We start from the raw sequence: 18,406 nt of genomic DNA on the forward strand, positions 1-18,406 counted from the left end.
TGAGTAGGTAGCATACCTGACTGTACATATTTGTAGTCTTGTCTATTTAACCATAAACTTGCTCTTGTAAGAAACTAACATTCATCAAGTAAAATGTAACTAAAATAATTCCTCTTAGCACACCAGTCACCCCAGTGAAGTCTTATTCAGTGGCAAAATATTCTATTTCATTCTGCATTTTTTTTTAAATCAAGGTTAAGTGCACTCTTGATTCCCTTTATCTATATGTCCTGTCCCCCACCCACCTCTCCTCTGGCAACCACCAGTTTGTTCTCTATATTTAAGAGCGTTTCTTTTTTGTCTTTTTCTTTGGTTTCTTAAATTCCACATATGAATGAAATCATATAGTATTGGTCTTTCTCTCTCTGACTTATGTTACTTAGGTCCGTCCATCTTGTTGCAAATGTCAAGATTTCATTCTCTCTGATGGTTTAGTAATAGTTCATCGTGCATATATATCACATCTTCTTTACCCATTCATGTATCAATGGATACTTCTGTCTTCACCATGTCTTGGCTATTGTAAATAATGCTGCAATAAATATAAGGGTGCACATATCTTTCTGAATTGGTGTTTTCATATTCTTTGGGCAAACACCCAGTAGTGGAATTACTGGATCATACGGTAATCCTATTTTTAATATTTTGAGAAACCTCTATACTCTTTTCCAGAGTGGCTGAACCAATTTGCATTCTCACAACAATGCAAGAGGGTTCCCCTTTCTCCACATCCTCACCAACACCTGTTGTTTCCTGTGTTGATAATTTTAGCCATTCTGACAGGTGTGAGGTGATATCTCATTGTAGTTTTGATTTGTATTTCCCCGATGATGAGTGATATTGAGCATCTTTTCATGTGTTTACTGTCCATCTGCATGTCTGCTTTGGAAAAATGTCTACTCAGGGCCTCTGCCTCTTTTTTAATCAAATTGTTTTTCTAGTGTTGAGTTGTGTAAGTTCTTTATATATTTTGGATCTTAACCCCTTATTAGATATATCATTTGCAAATATTTTCTCCCATTCAGTAGGTTGCCTTTTTGCTTTGTTGATGATTTCCTTCATTGTGCAAAGCTTTTTTATTTTGGTGTAGTCCCAATTATTTAATTTTGTTTTTTGTTTCCCTTGCCACAGAAAACATATCTAGAAAAATGTTTCTCCAGTCAATGTCAAAGAATTACTGCCTATGTCTTCATAGCTTTATGGTTTTAGGTCTCACCTTTAGGTCTTTAATCCATCATGCATAATTTCTTATTTGTTTACAAACCATACTGTCAGCTATTAGGATTGACAGTTTCTTAAGCAATATGTGGGAAAATCTTAACTAGTTGGTTTAAATTTACACCTCTAAGTGATACAGCATAAATTATACAGCATAAAATTACATCAATTATAATACATCCAATGGAAATGTACTTACTAACTGCAACAATAAAATCTTTGTGTAACTTGTAAGTCATCAGTGGTTCTGCAAGGCATCTACAATGGATAAAGAAGGAGGCATTAGAATGGCAATATCTTTTTATTTCTCCTGAACTTTCAGTGTTTCTTTAAGAGTTGGCTGATTAGGGAGTATGATCAAGTCCTAGTAGGGCTGCTACAGGCAGTACCAAAATGCAGACCTCGAAGACACCAAGGCCCTTTAGCACTTCTTGGCACAACTGTACTAAAAGGGGAGGCTGGAAAATGATTTTTTTCACTTTGTGAGAACTACTAAACCATAACAGCAAAATCTCTCTCAGATATGGGGACAATAGTTAAATAAAAAGCAAAAACAAAACAAAAAACAACTTTCAATTTCAACTTAAAAAAAAAAAAACCATGAAAACACCACATTCAAATTTAATATGAAACAAAATACTATTTAGTATTCATAAAATATTTCAGCCTCTTATTATTTGAGAAAGCATGTATAAGTTCCAAAACACTAAATATAAACATTACCACCTTATGCTATTTCACTGGAAGTGAAGGAATTGCTCTAAGTAGTGAAGTTCATGCATAGGAGCTCTGAGGAATCACATGGCAACTGCCCACGGAGGTAAGGGAGACATCACATGCAGAGTAGGAGTTAAATCTTCCTTACCTGAGGTAGTTTTTCAGTCCACTTGTTATTGTCTTATTATCCCACAATTCAATATCAATGTCAATATCAGGAGGGGATTTTGGAGCTGAAAAGAGTAAACAATAAGATGTTTAAACTGTGCAATTCAAAACATCACTCACACCATAAAAAAGATGGACACAAACATAAGTAGGTCAAAGAGAAATATTTATTTCTTAGTTATTACTGCACATTAAAAACTGAATGCAAATATTAATTTTAAATATTACTTTAAAATATTCAAAGACAAGCAATAGTATAATTCTCAAAGAAAGCTATGGTTTGGATTATCTATAATACAAAAATTAAGTAACCAGCTTCATCCAAAACTTACAAAATGTTGTGTTCATGAGTTTCTGAACTTTAGAGTTAACTCCTCCTATTCGGTAGAGGCCTAAAATAGTGATGCCTAATGAGAAAGAAAAATCACAAGAGAATAGTTTGAGACCAGCAGCGTAAGTACAGAATGTTAAAAACCTCAGGCATATACCTATACAGAATTTGAAAGCTGCTTGTCCAATTTGCAGTCTAACTTTAGCAAATCTACCCTGGAAACCTCCATCACACATATATTTCTCAGAGCAGACACTGAACAGTGTCTGAAAGTCTTTGGAAGATCTTCAAAGTAGCAAAGTACCCCTGTTCATTCACCACTATTTGAATACAAAAAGCATCAAAGATGGGAAATGATAATCAGTATTTCTCATCCTCTATTTCTTTGGTCATGGAGTCCTGCATGTTGAAGTGTTGGAAGGCATTTACATCTTCGTTTTGAAGATGAGGAAACAGATTCAGAGAATTTAATAATCATACTTCACTTCTCAAAACTTCTGAGTGGCAGCACCAAAATCTGAGCCTAAGTTCACAGAATTTCAAAGCCCAATATAAGTTTTGTTTTAGCCAAGTTTTCCTGGAATTGAAAGAGTATAATAGGTACCTGGAATGGGCTTCAGGTGAGAGATCAAGTCTAGAGAGAGGAAAGGTGCTAGAATTGTGACCGTGACTGAAATCACTGAGGGAAATAATGTAAGAAAGGAGGAATACCAGCTCCTTAAGAATCTTACCTCACTAAAGCTTGAAAAAAATCAAAGAGGTCTAGGGATGTACTGTATGGTGACTAACATAACATAATAAAAAAAAAAAATCAAAGAGGTGCTTATAGTAATAAATAACACAAAGTCTAACAATAAGAAGTAAAGCAAGCCTTTATTAGGAAAAATCATTAAAAAGAAATACAGTATGATTTTTGGTAAAGTTCAAACTATAGTTATTTGTGTATTTAGATATTTAGATAATTTATACATTTATATAGTTCTTAAAGTTAATTTCATGTTAATGATGAAATACATCCTCATTTTCTGAGAGGTTTCTATATAAGAATGAACTACCTGAACTACATAATAGTAACAATGTACCTGTCAGGCAACACTTACCTCTTGTTTCCACAGCTTGAATGCATTTTCTCACAAAGTTGAACCCTGCTTCATTTAAGTACACTGAAAATAAAAGGAAATCACTGTAAGTGTTAATGCCCAACTTCCATTACCCCTTAGTTGGCTCTGTTGTTTTAGGACTAAATGGCACAGTTTCAGTTAGAGTCTTAACTTTTATTTTGGGGTAGCAATAGAGAGGTTCACAGTCACCAAAGTTACTATATAAACTATATGTGCTTCCTTAGAATACACAGATCCTTCATAGAAAGTAAATATATTACCCTGATCCCGTCCATTTTTTCTAAAATCAGCATTATTTTTTGTTACAAATTTTTCCAAATGATAGGAGCAAATGTACTAAGAAAACACCTTTATTGTGTGTTGGTAATTATATTACAAAGCTATTCACATATTCTTTTTCATAGGATTCTCAAAACATTATGAGGTAGACAGAAAGCTTTGTTATCTTAAGATGGTTCACTGGGTTGTTGAAAACTTCACTTTGTTCCAAGCCCAAAAACCAGGATTCTAACACAGACCTCATGAATCCAAGCCAAATATTCTTTCTACTGCATTTTTTTATCATATGCAAAGTAATTCAAAATACATTTAGTCCACCAAAAATCCCCCAAAGATCTTACATCATGAAATAGCAATTTATTTTCGTTGTTTTTGCTAGATTTTAAATCTTTTCTAATTTTCTTAAGTTTCTGAGGCCAGATCAAATTAGATTACCTGTTTTTTTAAGAAAAGGATTTAATTTAAGAATACCAAGTGACACTCTGAGGAAAAATTTAAGTTTTCTTGGCACTATAATGAAAATTTTCATCATCTGTGGTAGAGATATATTTCTTAATATTCTCAAATTATATATGAAAATAAAAACTGGCTCCCAATTAAAGATGGTGGATTAGAAGGAAGTTGGAGGATGGTGGATTAAGGGGACCCTAAACTCACCTTGTCTCATGGATACAACTAGATAACACTACCATCAGTGTAAATAACCCAGAAAACGAAGACTGGCAAAACAAACTCCACAACGAAAGGCAGAGAAGTGACCACATAGAAGAGGGTAGATAGGGTGGAGACATAGTAGGGAGCAAAACAGAGGTGGCCATCTGTGGTCAGGAGGGAGCCACAGGCACAGAGAAGGGTGAGAAACAGACTAACACACCAGGAAGTTCACATGGGAGTGATGAATCCTCCTAACATTTGGCTTTCAAAGCAAGAGGAGCTGAATTTACTGACTTCTTACAAATAAGAGGGACTTAAAGTCTGGAATCTTAAAAATCAGCTGGCTCCATTTTGGAAGAGCCCTTAGGGCAACAGGAAGATGAGTCCCTGCCCTGAAAGAGACAGCAAGACAAACAGCCCTCCAGATACAGGGTAGAAACTGCACTTTGAAAAACACCTGGGGCATACAGTAGGGAGAGTTATTTACTCATCTCAGAGCATGTCCAGAGGAGGACTCTTCCAAGAACAAAGGAGCTGGCAGTGCCACTGCCCTCCCTCCACCCCTCAGCATAGACATATGGTCACCTGCAGAAGCCGGCAGGAAATTTACTACGTAATTTGCTTACACCAAGCCCCACATCCTAGTGCTTTAGCACAGCTACCCTTTCCATTCATGCTTGCATCAGTCCTAGCACTGCAGGCCACTCCCCTCAGAAATCCATTGCAAACCTTGCCAACACTGCGCCTTCCACCCATAGCAGACTGTGGTTCTACTAGTAGCAGCTGCAGGCCCCGCGGAAGTTTGAGGAGCACCTTGTTAAAATTGAACAACCCACTCACAAGGCCAGGGTCCTGGAAGTTACAGGTCTCATTTCATAAGCAGAGCACACCTTGTTAAAACTGCATACCACACCCCTGCCAAGGACAAAATGCTGCCCATAATAGGGGAAGAGAGAGAGCCTCTGCAGACAACTGTACTGAACGAAAAAGCAGCCAGGAAAAAACGGCAGAGCACATGCAGCACACACAGGAGACACCATCTGAAGCATCAGGCTCTGGGGAACAGGGGAAACTGCACTGCAGGGCACTACAGGGCCTGTTCTTCATAAGGCCACTACATTCAAGAGGAGACGTAGCTTACTTTCCTGACACAAAGAAATAGACACAGAGAGTTAGGCAAAATGAGGACACAGAGGAATATATCTCAAATGGAAAAAAACAAGACAAAAACAACAGTAAGAGACTTAAGAGAAATGGATAAAAGTAATATGCTTAATAGAGAACCTAAAGTAATGAACATAAAGATACTCACTGTACTTGGGAATCAAGAGTGGAGAATATAAGTGAGACGCTTAACAAAGAGATAAAAAAAGAACAAATCAGAAATGAAGAAAACAATAAATGAAATTACAAATACACCAGATGGAATAAATAGCAGGCTAGAGGAAGCAGAGGAATGAATGAGCAACCTGAAAGAAAAAAAATATGCAAAATGAGAACAGACTTACGGAACTCAGTGACTTCATCAAGTGTAATAACATTTGCATTATAGGGATTCCAGAAGAACAATAAAAGGGTCAGAAAATTTGTGTGAAAAAATAATAGCTACAAAGTTTCCAAATCTGGGGAAGGAAATGGATATCTGGATCCAGGAGGCAGAGATACCCCAAAAAATCAACCCAAGGAGGTCAACACCAAGACACAAAGTAATTAAAATGGCAAAAAGAAGTGATTAAGAATTTTAAAAGCAGCAAGAGAAAAGAAGATAGTTACACACTAGGGAAATGCCATAAGGCTATGAGTGGATTTTTCAGCAGAAACTTTGGAGGACAAAAGAGAGTGGCATGGTATATTCAAAGTGCCAACAGGAAAAAATATGCAGCCAAAAATACTCTTTTTAGCAAGACTATCATTGACAATAGGAGATAAGTTTCTCAGACAAACAAAAGCTAAAGTAGTTCATGTCTACTAAACCAGCCCTATAAGAAATATTAAGGAAACACTTGGAGTGAAGAGGAAAGACCATAAATAAGAGTATGAAAAATGGTAAACACAAAAGCAGTAAAAATAAGTATACCTGTAAAAATCAGTGAAAGAATTCACAAAATAAAGTGAAATAGGACACCATGTATCTGAAACATGGGGGGAAGGGTAAGAAGAACGAATGAGTTCTAATTTAAGTGACCATCTACTGAATATAAACTGCTATATGTAGAAGATGTTCTATACGAACCTAATGGTAATCACAAATCAAAATACAGTAATGGATAAACAAAGAATAAAGAGAAAGAAATCCAAGTTTATCACTAAAGAAGACAGCAAAGTGTGAAAGAGAGCAAGAAAAGAAAGGATCATAGAAAAACTACAACACAACCACAAAAAAGTAACAAAATGGCAATAAATACATATCTATCAATAATTACTTTGAAAGTAAATGGACTAAAAGCTCCAATCAAAAGATACAGGGTGGTGGAACAGGTAGAAAAACAAGCCCATCTATATATATGCTGCCTATAAGAGACCCCTTTCAAAACTAAAAACACATGCAGATTGAAAGTGAGGGGCTGGAAAAACATTTATCATGCAAATCGATGTCAAAACAAAACCAGAGTAGCTTTACTCATATCAGATGAATTAGACTTTAAAACAAAGACAATAACAAGAGAATAATGACACCATATAATAATAAGAAGAACAATCCAACAAGAAGATATAACAATTCTAAATATTTATGCACCCAACATGGGAATACACACATACATAAAACTGTTAATAACAAACATAAAGGAACTAATTGATACATTAATAGTAGGGGATTTTAATACCCCACTTTACATCAATGAACAGATCATATAAACAGAAAATCAACATGAAAACACTGGCTTTGAATAACACACTGGACCAGAAGGATTTCACAGATATATTCAGAACATTCCATCCTAAAACAGCAGAATACACATTCTTTTCAAGTGCACATGGAACATATTCCAGAACACATCACATATTAAGCCACAAACAAGCCTCAACAGACTCAAAAATATTAGTCATACCATGCAAATTTTCTGACCACAATGCTATGAAATAAGAGATCAATGACAAGGAAAAAATCTGGAAAAAGCACAAATACTGGAGGTTAGGTAACATGCTATTTATTCACCAATGAATGGATCAACCAGGAAATAAAAGAAGAATAAAAAATTACATGGAGAGAAATGAAAATGAAAACACTATTGTTGAAAACCTTTGGGATGCAGCAAAAGTGGTCCAAAGAGGGAAATTTATAGCAATACAGGCCTACCTCAAGAAGCAAGAAAAATCTCAAATGAACAAACTAACCGTTTACATCTAAAGGAGCTAGAAAAAGAGGACCAAACAAAATCCAAACCCAGCAAAAGAAAGAAAATAGTAAAGATTAGATCAGAAATAAATGCTAATAGAAACTAAAAAAACAAAACAAACAAAACAAACAAAACAAAACAATAGAAGAGATCAATGAAACCAGGAACTGGTACTTTGAAAAGATCAACAAAATTGATAAACCTCTAACCAGACTCGTCAAAGAGAGAGAGGGAGGACAAATAAACAAAATCACAAATGAAAGAGGAGACATAAGAACTGACACCACCGAAATACAAACAACTTTAGTGAAAATTATGAAAAATTATATACCAACAAACTGGACATACTAGAAGAAATGGACAAATTCCTAGAAACATATAACCTACCAAAACTGAACCCAAAAGAAAATTTGAACAGATTGATAACCAGCAAACAGATTGAATAAGTAATGAAAAAACTCCCAAAAAACAAAAGTCCAGGACCAGATGGCCTCAAATGTAAACTCTACCAAACACGTTAAGAAGAGTTTATACCTATTCTTCTCAAACTTTTCCAAAAAATAAAACAGGAAGGAAAACTTCCAGATTCATTCTATGACTCCAGGATTGCCTGGTACTAACACCAGATAAAGATATCACAGACACACAAAAAAAGAACTGCAGACCAACATCTCTGATCAACATAGATGCAAAAATCCTCAACAGAATATTAGCAAACCAAACCCAACAGTATATTAAAAAAAATTATTCACCACAATAAAGTGGGACTTATTCCTGTGATGCACGGGCAGTTCAACATTCACAAACCAATCAACATGACACATTACAGTAAAAAGAAAAATGATAAAAACCATATGATCATTTCAGTAGATGCAGAAAAAGCATGTGACAAAGTATAACATCCATTCATGATACAAATCCTCCACAAAGTAGTCTTGAGGGAACATACCTCAACATAATAAAGACCTTAACTGAAAAACCTACAGCAAACATCATACTTGATGGGGAAAGTTGAGAGCTTCTCCCCTAAGGTCAGGAACAAAAGAAGGAAGTCCACTCTCAACCACTTTTATTCAATATAGTACCGGAAGTCCTAGCCACAGTAATCAGACAACAACAACAACAAAATAAATAAAAGGCAACCAAATTGGTAAGGAAAAAATAAAACTTTCACTGTTTGCAGATGACATGACACTATACATAAAGAAACCCTAAACACTTCACCAAAAAATTACTAGAACTGATCAATGAATTCAGTAAGGTGACAGGATACAAGACCAATATACAGATATCTGGTGTATTTTTCTTCATTAATAATGAAGCAGTAGAAAGAGAAATTAAGAAAACAATCCATTTACAATTGCACTAAAAATAATAAAATAGGAAGAAATGTATCAAAAGAGGTTAAACACCTGCACATGGACAACTGTAAAACGCTGATGAAAGAAATTAAACATGACAGAAATAAATGGAAAGAAATTCAAGCTCATAGACTGGAAGAATAAATATTGTCATAATGTCTATACTACCCAAAGCAATCTACAGATTTAATTCAATCCCTATCAGAATATCAACAAAACTTTTTTTTTAGATTTTTTATTTATATATTTGAGAGAAAGACAGAGTAAGCAGGGGGAGGGGCAGAGGGAGAGAATTTTCAAGCAGACTCCCCACTGAGTGTGAAGTCTGACATGGGGGCTCAATCCCAGGACCCAGGAGATCATGACCTGAGCCAAAAGCAAGACTTAGATGTTTAACCGACTGAGCTATCCAGGTGCCCCCAATAGTATTTTTGCAAAACTATAGAACAAAGAATCCTAAAAGTTGAATGAAACAACAAAAGACTCCCAATAGCAAAAAGAAGTCTTGGAAAAAATACCAAACTGGAAATAACACAATTTGATACTTCAAATTATATTATAAAGCCACAGTAATCAAAACAGTATGGTACTGGCCAAAAACAAACACATGGGTCAAGAGAACAGAATAGAAAGCCCAGAAATAAACCCACAACTATATGGTCAATTACTCTTTGTAAAAGGAGGGAAGAATATGTAATGGGAAAAACAGTCTCTTCAATAAACGGTACTGGGAAAACTGGACAGCAACATACCAAAGAATGAAACTGGACCACTTTCTTACACCATACAGAAAAATAAACTCAAAATGGATGAAGGACCTAAATGTGAGACCTGAAACCACAAAATCCTAGAAGACAGCAGAGTCAGTAATTTCTCCAACATCAGCTGTAACAACATTTTTTTGGATATGTCTTCTGAGGCAAGGGAAATAAAAGCAAAAATAAATACTGAAATTACATCAAAGCAAAAGGCTTCCACAGTGCAAACAAAAGCAACCAACAAAACCAAAGGACACCCTACTGAATGGGAGGAGATATTTGCTAATGACATATCTGATAAAGGGTTAATATCCAAAATATATAAAGAACTGATGCAACCCAACACCCAAAAACCAAATAATCCAATTAAAAAATGGGCAGAAGACACAGACAGACATATCTCCAAAGAAGACGTACAGATGGCCAACAGATAAATGAAAAGATGCCCAACATCACTCATCATCAGGGAAGTAAATGCAAATCAAAATCACAATGAGATATCACCTCACCCCTGTCAGATGAGTAAAATAAAAAATACAAGAAAGAACAACCGTTGGTGAGGATGTGGAGAAAAAGCAACCCTCGTGCACTGTTGGTGGGAATGCAGCCTCATGCAGCCACTGTGGAAGGGTATGGAGATTCTTCAAATAATTAAAAATAGAACCACCCTATGATCCAGAAACTGCTCTACTCAAAAAAGTTTTATACCCCCAAAATACAAAAACACTAATTCAAAAGAATATATGCACCCCTCCATGTTTATTGCAGCATTATTTACAATAGCCAAACTACAGAAGCAGCCCAAGTATCCATCAACAGATGAATGGATAAAGAAGTTGTGGTATATAGACACAATGGAATTTTACTAAACCATAAGAAAGAATAAAATCTTGACATTTGCAACACCATGGATGGAGTTAGATAGTATAATGCTAAGTGACATTAGTCAGTCAGAAAAAGACAAATACCATATGATTTCACTCATATGTGGAATTTAAGAATCAAAACAAACAAAGGGAAAAAAAAAAGAGAGAGAGAGAGACAGAGAGACAAACCAAGAACCAGACTCTTAACTATAGAGAACAAACTGATGGTTACCAGAAGGGAGGTGGGGGGTGGGGGGAATGGGTCAAATAGGTGATGGGGATTAAAGAATATACTTCTCATGATGAACACTGAGTAATGTATGGTATTGTTGAACCATTATATTGTATACCTGAAACTAATATAAGACTGTATGTTAACTATACTGGAATTAAGGTAAAAAACTTAATAAAAATATGCATATTTGTTGAAAAAATAAATTCACATACACATAAAAGAAAGACAAAGGAAGACACCATACAAACACACACACACACAATGGAATACTATTCAGCTATAAAAAAGAATGGAATCTTTCATTTGTAACAACATGGATAGAGCTAGAGTACAATGTTAAGCAAAATAAGCCAGTCAGAGAAAGTCAAATAGTTTTGTGATTTCAATAATAGGTAGAATTTAAGAACTGAAACAAAGGAGCAAAGGGAAAAAAAATAAGAAAGGGAGAGATAAACCAAGAAACTGGCTCTTAACTACAGAGAGAAAACTGGTGATTACTAGAGGGGATGTGGGTGGGGGGATGGGTGACATAGGTGATGGGGATTAAGAGTACACTTATCTTGATAAGCACTGAGTAATATATGGAGCTGCTGTTGTACACCTGAAACTAATAGAACACTGCATGTTAACTACACTGGAATTAAAATTTAATACATATTAATGATAAAATAAAAACATAAAGAATAAAAATTTTAAAAATATGGGGGATTAAACATTCATGTAACTCAACACAAATCTAGAGATAAAAAATATGTATCAAAAAATTGTGCTAACAATAGACAGAAAACTTTTAAGAAATCCTAGACATAGAAAACCACTGAAACCTTTCAGGTTTGAGACATCCATGGCTCAAAAAAGTAGAAGTACTGAACTGGAAAGAGATTTATTATGTGTTATTAGATTAGAATAATCAACAGGACAGTAGGACCCAATTTCCTAAAATAGGAAGTTGAGGGTATTGATGTTCCTATTTTCCTAGAAAAAAAACTTTGGAATGATCTATGCAAACTGTAAGTAAAAAGAAGAAGACAGAAGGTAAAATTGTCATTTTTAGACACTGGACTTTGAAAGTTACCAATGTTTTTTAAAAACACAGTTTGTTAGAACTTTAAAGAAAAACCCAATAGATTAAAACATTTAAAATGTCCACACTAAAATATGTATTGTTACCCATAAGAACTGGCTCATTTATTCTGTGTCCCGAGGGCCCTACATCAAATGAACAGAATTCAGTCAATGCTTTGGGTAAACTCAACAATACAAGAATGAATAGTCATTAAACAAACACAAGAGTTTACTACCCACATGAGAGTAAAACTTCTTTTAGAAGACAAATAGGGATTTTTTTTTTATTCCGATAACCCAAAGGCCAATCATAATATTATACATTCTGGTATTTAAAAATATTTATTGAACATAAGAAAACACGTAAATGGAGTGGTAAAGAAACAATGATTTTCAAACAAAAACTGAGCCAAAAATTGTAGCTCTAGGAAAAAGGATACACTAGCATCTTTTTTACAACAATTAAAACTGTAAGTTCCTGATATTTATAACGTTTGGTTCTTGAGGTCACGTTGTTCAACTTTTCAATAAAGATCAAGAAAGAGAATCATTTATTAAAAAATGTCAATAAAACTTGCCCTTGGCAAAATGAATGAAGACAACTGTGGTATCTATATATATCTATATCTACTGATTGATGAATTGATCGATAGTTAAAACAGAATTTAAGCATCTACTTGGAGAAGAATAAGCAATAAGCAGGCTATATTGAAGGTATAATGGGATATTTGGCAGCATTACCCCAGTCTATTCTAATAAACCAATATCACAGGCTCCCACAAAGAATAAAATCTTATAGACATTCAGTCTGAATGTCAGGTCACTCCATGGGTGTCACTGTACTGATGTATCCCAAGATCTTGTGCTTTAGCTCTTTTCACATGACATGAGTAAATAGAACACTATCAATCAATTCAATGATACAAAAGAATATACTATGTTGCAGAAAATAACCATGCATTTTTGTTTTGTTTCCTCTGAACACCCTTTGGTATTGTCTGAAAGAGTATAAGGAGGTTGCTTAGTGGAGAGATAGCCCCTGCATTGGATCTGGGGTTGAATCTCAGTCTAGTATTTACTACTGTATGAATGGGAGTGTGCCTATTAATGTTTGTGAACTCTAGTTCATTTATTTATAAAATGAGAGAAGTGATAACACATATGTTAAAGGGCTGTAGTAAAATGTAGACAAAAGCACGTGAAGCACTGAAGATCATAAAAAAATGGGACAAACCCAATTAAATGCTTGTTTCCTTCTCCATGTGCTCCTATCCATACATCACTGCTATATGAAGAAAAATGGAGAAATGACAAAAGAAGTCATTCATTAGTTCCTTTTAAAAAAAAATATTTATTTTAGAGAGAGAGGGAGAGCACACAAGTGAAAGGAGGGGCAGAGGGAGAGAGAAATCCTCAAGCAGACTCCCTGCTGAGCTCAGAGCCTGATGTGGGGCTCAATCCCAGGACCTGGAGATCATGACCTGAGCCAAAATCAAGAGTCAAATGCACAATTGACTGAACCACCCAGGTGCCCTCAATCAGTCATTAATTCTAACCAGATTTAAGAAATAGTTGTTACTCTCTTGCTTACTTGCTGTCTTACTGGGCATAGTTTTAATTTCTCTGTGCCTGTTTCCTCTTCTATACAGTAAGGATATAGAAGTATCTTCTTCACAGGACTGTTCACAGATGAAATACATTAATATTTGCAAAGCTCCTAGGATAGTGCTTGCAATATAGTAACTGCCACAATAGTGTTGGCTATCATCATCAGCAGCAGCAGCAGCAGCAAGAGGAAAATATAAATATCTACATATATAAAACACATGAACAAGGCATTCTTTGGGCATAACTAAAGTCACTGGGGCTTGAGGAACTGTCTGCCAGGAGTGGTATTTTTCAAAAAGACATACTATATTACTTATTTTTAAATATTTGGAGCCAGGGTAATAATCTATGTAAATGTAAATCAAATGTAAGTCAGGTATAAACCCCTCAGGCCCTGTAACCTAGTTGGCCACTGAAAAGATACGTTGGATATTAAAAAATGTCTGCATCATATTTCAGTAAATCACAATAAACAAACACATCCTCTCACTGGCTTGAACAGATTGCAGTAGGCTGGGATTACTGTTCACCCATATTTGTTGCCCCTTCCTTTAGGAAGATTATGTTTCTTAGCTCCTTTAAAGAGAGGCTTGGCCATGTGATAGAAACTAACCAATGAAATATGAATGGAAGTGACAAATGCCATTATCCAGCAGACACTAAGAGTCAATATAATTCTGCCAATTCTGCTAAGGTCTGGGGAAAAGAGGGCAACATGGATTAAACAGGCTACAGCATACTCTGTCTCCCAGTGCCTGATGTAGGAGGCAGTCACAAGGAGCGGTGTTTCTAAGGGAAGTCGGGGAAAACAAATTCTGTAATGGAAAACAAGCAACTTCCTAAAGCCATGAAGAGGTTATTGCATTTAATGTTAGTGCTAATGGGAATTTAACAAAAATAGGTTCTTTATAGCTTAAAAAAACCCTTAGTGTTCCACTGAAATAATAAGTGGAACGGGTCCTTACAAAAACTAATCACATCATTCATTAAAGGCTGATAATTTATCATAATTCTTCTTTAGTGGAGGTCAAGGTACTTCTGCTTCAACAGTAAAGAGTTCAGCATACCAGGAGGAGTTAAGATGGCGGAGGAGTAGGGGACCCCTTTTTCAGCCGGTCCCCTGAGTCGAGCTAGATAGGTACCAGACCAGCCCAAATAACCACGGAATCAGCCTGAGACGCAGGATGATGCATCTGGATCTCTACAAATGAACATCTCCAGCGCTGAGTATTGAGGTACCAAGAGGGGAGCTGTAAACCGTGCACAGATATCGGAAGATAAACGGAAGGGGGAGGGAGCCGCCGCGTTTGGGCGCCGAAAAGCGGCAGCCACCTGCACGGGGGAGCGGGCGGACTCATGGAGGGCACCCGCGAGAGAGTGGACTGAGACCGGTGAACCGTGAACGCGCTCCACCAGGCATCTCCCGGAACACCGGAATCCCGGTGTGCTCACGGGATCCAGACTGAGACCGGGAGCTCCCGGAGCGCGCGCGGGGCGGCTGGCGGCTGGCGGGCCACCTGCACGGGGGAGCGGGCGGACTCATGGAGGGCACCCGCGAGAGAGTGGACTGAGACCGGTGAACCGTGAACGCGCTCCACCAGGCATCTCCCGGAACACCGGAATCCCGGTGTGCTCACGGGATCCAGACTGAGACCAGGAGCTCCTGGGGCGCACGCGGGGCGGCTGGCGGCTGGCGGCATTACAAAAGGACAGAAACAGCGCCCGGCCCTGGAAGTGAGGACGCGAGTGTGGCGCGGCATCGGGGCAGCTGCAGGGTTGAGCAGCACCAACAGAAACAGAGTTAAAGTGGCCAGAACATTAGTAGAGAACGGGCCGCAATCCTTCTGTTCCGTGACAGAGGCTGAAATTTGGCCGCTGCTGCTCTGACTCTCAGAAGAGGCACAGCAAACCGCCAGGGAAAGCCGCCAGAGAACAAAAGCCTGGAAATACCGGCTCAGAGAGTGCCCATCCCCATCCCCCCTCGCAGGGGACACGGAGACTCTACCCAAACAGGGTTGCCTGAGTATCGGCGCGGCAGGCCCCTCCCCCAGAACACAGAAGGCAGGCTGAAAAATCAAGAAGCCCACAACCCGGGCGCCTGGGTGGCGCAGTCATTGAGCGCCTGCCTTCGGCTTAGGGCGTGATCCCGGCGTTCCGGAAAGGAGTCCCTCATCGGGCTCCTCCGCTGGGAGCCTGCTTCTTCCTCTCCCACTCCCCTGCTTCTGTTCCCTCTCTCGCTGGTTGGCTGCCACATAAATAAATAAATAAAATCTTTAAAGAAGAAGCCCACATCCCTAAGATCCCTATAAAACAAGGGGCACGGCCTGGGACCCAGTCAATAATTTGGGCTCTGGAAACCCCGCAACCTCTCTTCATCAGAATGACAAGAAGGAGAAGCCCCCCCCAGCAAAGAAAAGACAGTGATTCTGTGGCCTCTGCCACAGAAATAATGGATATGGATGTAACCAAATTATCAGAAATGGAATTCAGAGTAACGATGGTCAAAATGATGAGTAGAATTGAAAAAACTATTAACGAAAAGGTTACTGAGAATATAGAATCCCTAAGGACAGAAATGAGAGCGAATCTGACAGAAATTAAAAATTCTATGAGCCAAATGCAGGCAAAACTAGAGGCTCTGACGGCCAGGGTCGCAGAAGCAGAGGAACGGGTTAGTGAATTGGAGGATGGGTTAATAGAGGAAAAAATGAAAATAGAAGATGGTCTTAAAAAAATCCACGCCCACGAATGTAGGTTACGGGAGATTACTGACTCAATGAAACGATCCAATGTTAGAATCATCGGCATCCCCGAGGGGGTGGAGAAAAACAGAGGTCTAGAAGAGATATTTGAACAAATTGTAGCTGAAAACTTCCCTAATCTAGCAAGGGAAACAAACATTCGTGTCCAAGAGGCAGAGAGGACCCCTCCCAAGCTCAACCATGACAAACCTACGCCACGTCACGTCATAGTGCAATTCGCAAATATTAGATGCAAGGATACAGTATTGAAAGCGGCCAGGGCAAAGAAATTTCTCACGTACCAAGGCAAAGGCATCAGAATTACATCAGACCTGTCTACACAGACCTGGAATGAGAGAAAGGGTTGGGGGAGCATTTTTAAAGCTCTTTCAGAGAAAAACATGCAGCCAAGGATCCTTTATCCAGCAAGGCTGTCATTCAGAATTGATGGAGAAATAAAGACATTTCAGAATCGCCAGTCACTAACCAATTTTGTAACCACGAAACCAGCCCTACAGGAGATATTACGGGGGGTTCTATAAAAGTAAAAAGGCCCCAAGAGTGATACAGAACAGAAAGTCACAGCCAATACAAACAAAGACTTTACTGACAACATGGCAGAATTAAAAGCATATCTCTCAATACTCAGCCTGAACATTAATACCATCCCATAAAACGCCACAGGGTTGCAGATTGGATAAAAAGAAATGACCCATCCATTTGCTGTCTACAAGAGACTCATTTCGAACCCAAAGATGCATTCAGACTGAGAGTAAGGGGATGGAGTACCATCTTTCACGCAAATGGACCTCAAAAGAAAGCTGGGGTAGCAATTCTCATATCAGATAAATTGGATTTTAAACTACAGACTATAGTTAGAGATGCAGAAGGGCACTATATTATTCTTAAAGGAAGTATTCATACAGACTATAGTTAGAGATGCAGAAGGGCACTATATTATTCTTAAGGGAAGTATTCAACAAGTGGATAAGACAATTATAAATATATATGCCCCCAACAGGGGAGCAGCAAGATACACAAGCCAACTCTTAACCAGAATAAAGAGACATATAAATAAAAATACATTAATAGTAGGGGACCTCAACACTCCACTCTCAGAAATAGACAGAACACCCTGGCAAAAACTAAGCAAAGAATCAAAGGCTTTGAATGCCATACTCGACGAGTTGGACCTCATAGATATATATAGAACACTACACCCCAGAACCAAAGAATACTCATTCTATTCTAATGCCCATGGAACATTCTCAAGAATAGACCATGTTCTGGGACTCAAAACAGGTCTCAACCGATACCAAAAGATTGAAATTATCCCCTGCATATTCTCAGACCACAACGCTCTGAAATTGGAACTCAACCACAAGGAAAAATTTGGAAGAAACTCAAACACTTGGAGACTAAGAACCATCCTGCTCAGGAATGACTCGATAAACCAGGAAATCAAAAATCAAATTAAACAATTTATGGAGACCAATGAGAATGAAAATACAACAGTCCAAAACCTATGGGATACTGCAAAGGCAGTCCTAAGGGGGAAATACATAGCCATCCAAGCCTCACTCAAAAGAATAGAAAAATCTAAAATGCAGTTTTTATATTCTCACCTCAAGAAGCTGGAACAGCAACAGAGGGACAGGCCTAATCCACGCACGAGGAAGCAGTTGACCAAAATTAGAGCTGAAATCAATCAAGCAGAAACCAGAAGTACAGTAGAGCAGATCAACAGGACTAGAAGCTGGTTCTTTGAGAGAATCAATAAAATTGACAGACCACTGGCAAGACTTATCCAAAAGAAAAGAGAAAGGACCCAGATTATTAAAATTATGAATGAAAAAGGAGAGGTCACGACGAACACCATTGAAATTGGAAGGATTATTAGAAATTTTTATCAACAGCTATATGCCAATAAACTAAGCAATCTGGAA

The 18,406-nt window shown here is 37.6% G+C and overlaps 1 protein-coding gene across 1 annotated transcript in view; it reads right to left on the reverse strand.

The window, feature by feature from the left end:
• ARHGAP42 (Rho GTPase activating protein 42) overlaps positions 1–18,406 on the reverse strand; it is a 320,488-nt gene that overhangs the window by 25,070 nt on the left and 277,012 nt on the right. Inside the window, exons 13-16 of the mRNA XM_008688390.2 lie at positions 3,535–3,597; positions 2,436–2,510; positions 2,084–2,168; positions 1,418–1,476 (exon numbers count right to left, since the gene is read on the reverse strand). Of these exons, the coding sequence (XP_008686612.1) occupies positions 1,418–1,476; positions 2,084–2,168; positions 2,436–2,510; positions 3,535–3,597 (282 nt within the window). The remainder of the gene's footprint in view (positions 1–1,417; positions 1,477–2,083; positions 2,169–2,435; positions 2,511–3,534; positions 3,598–18,406) is intronic.

Source organism: Ursus maritimus, unplaced genomic scaffold (assembly GCF_017311325.1).
Source record: "Ursus maritimus isolate PB19 unplaced genomic scaffold, ASM1731132v1 scaffold_16, whole genome shotgun sequence".
NCBI lineage: Eukaryota > Metazoa > Chordata > Mammalia > Carnivora > Ursidae > Ursus > Ursus maritimus.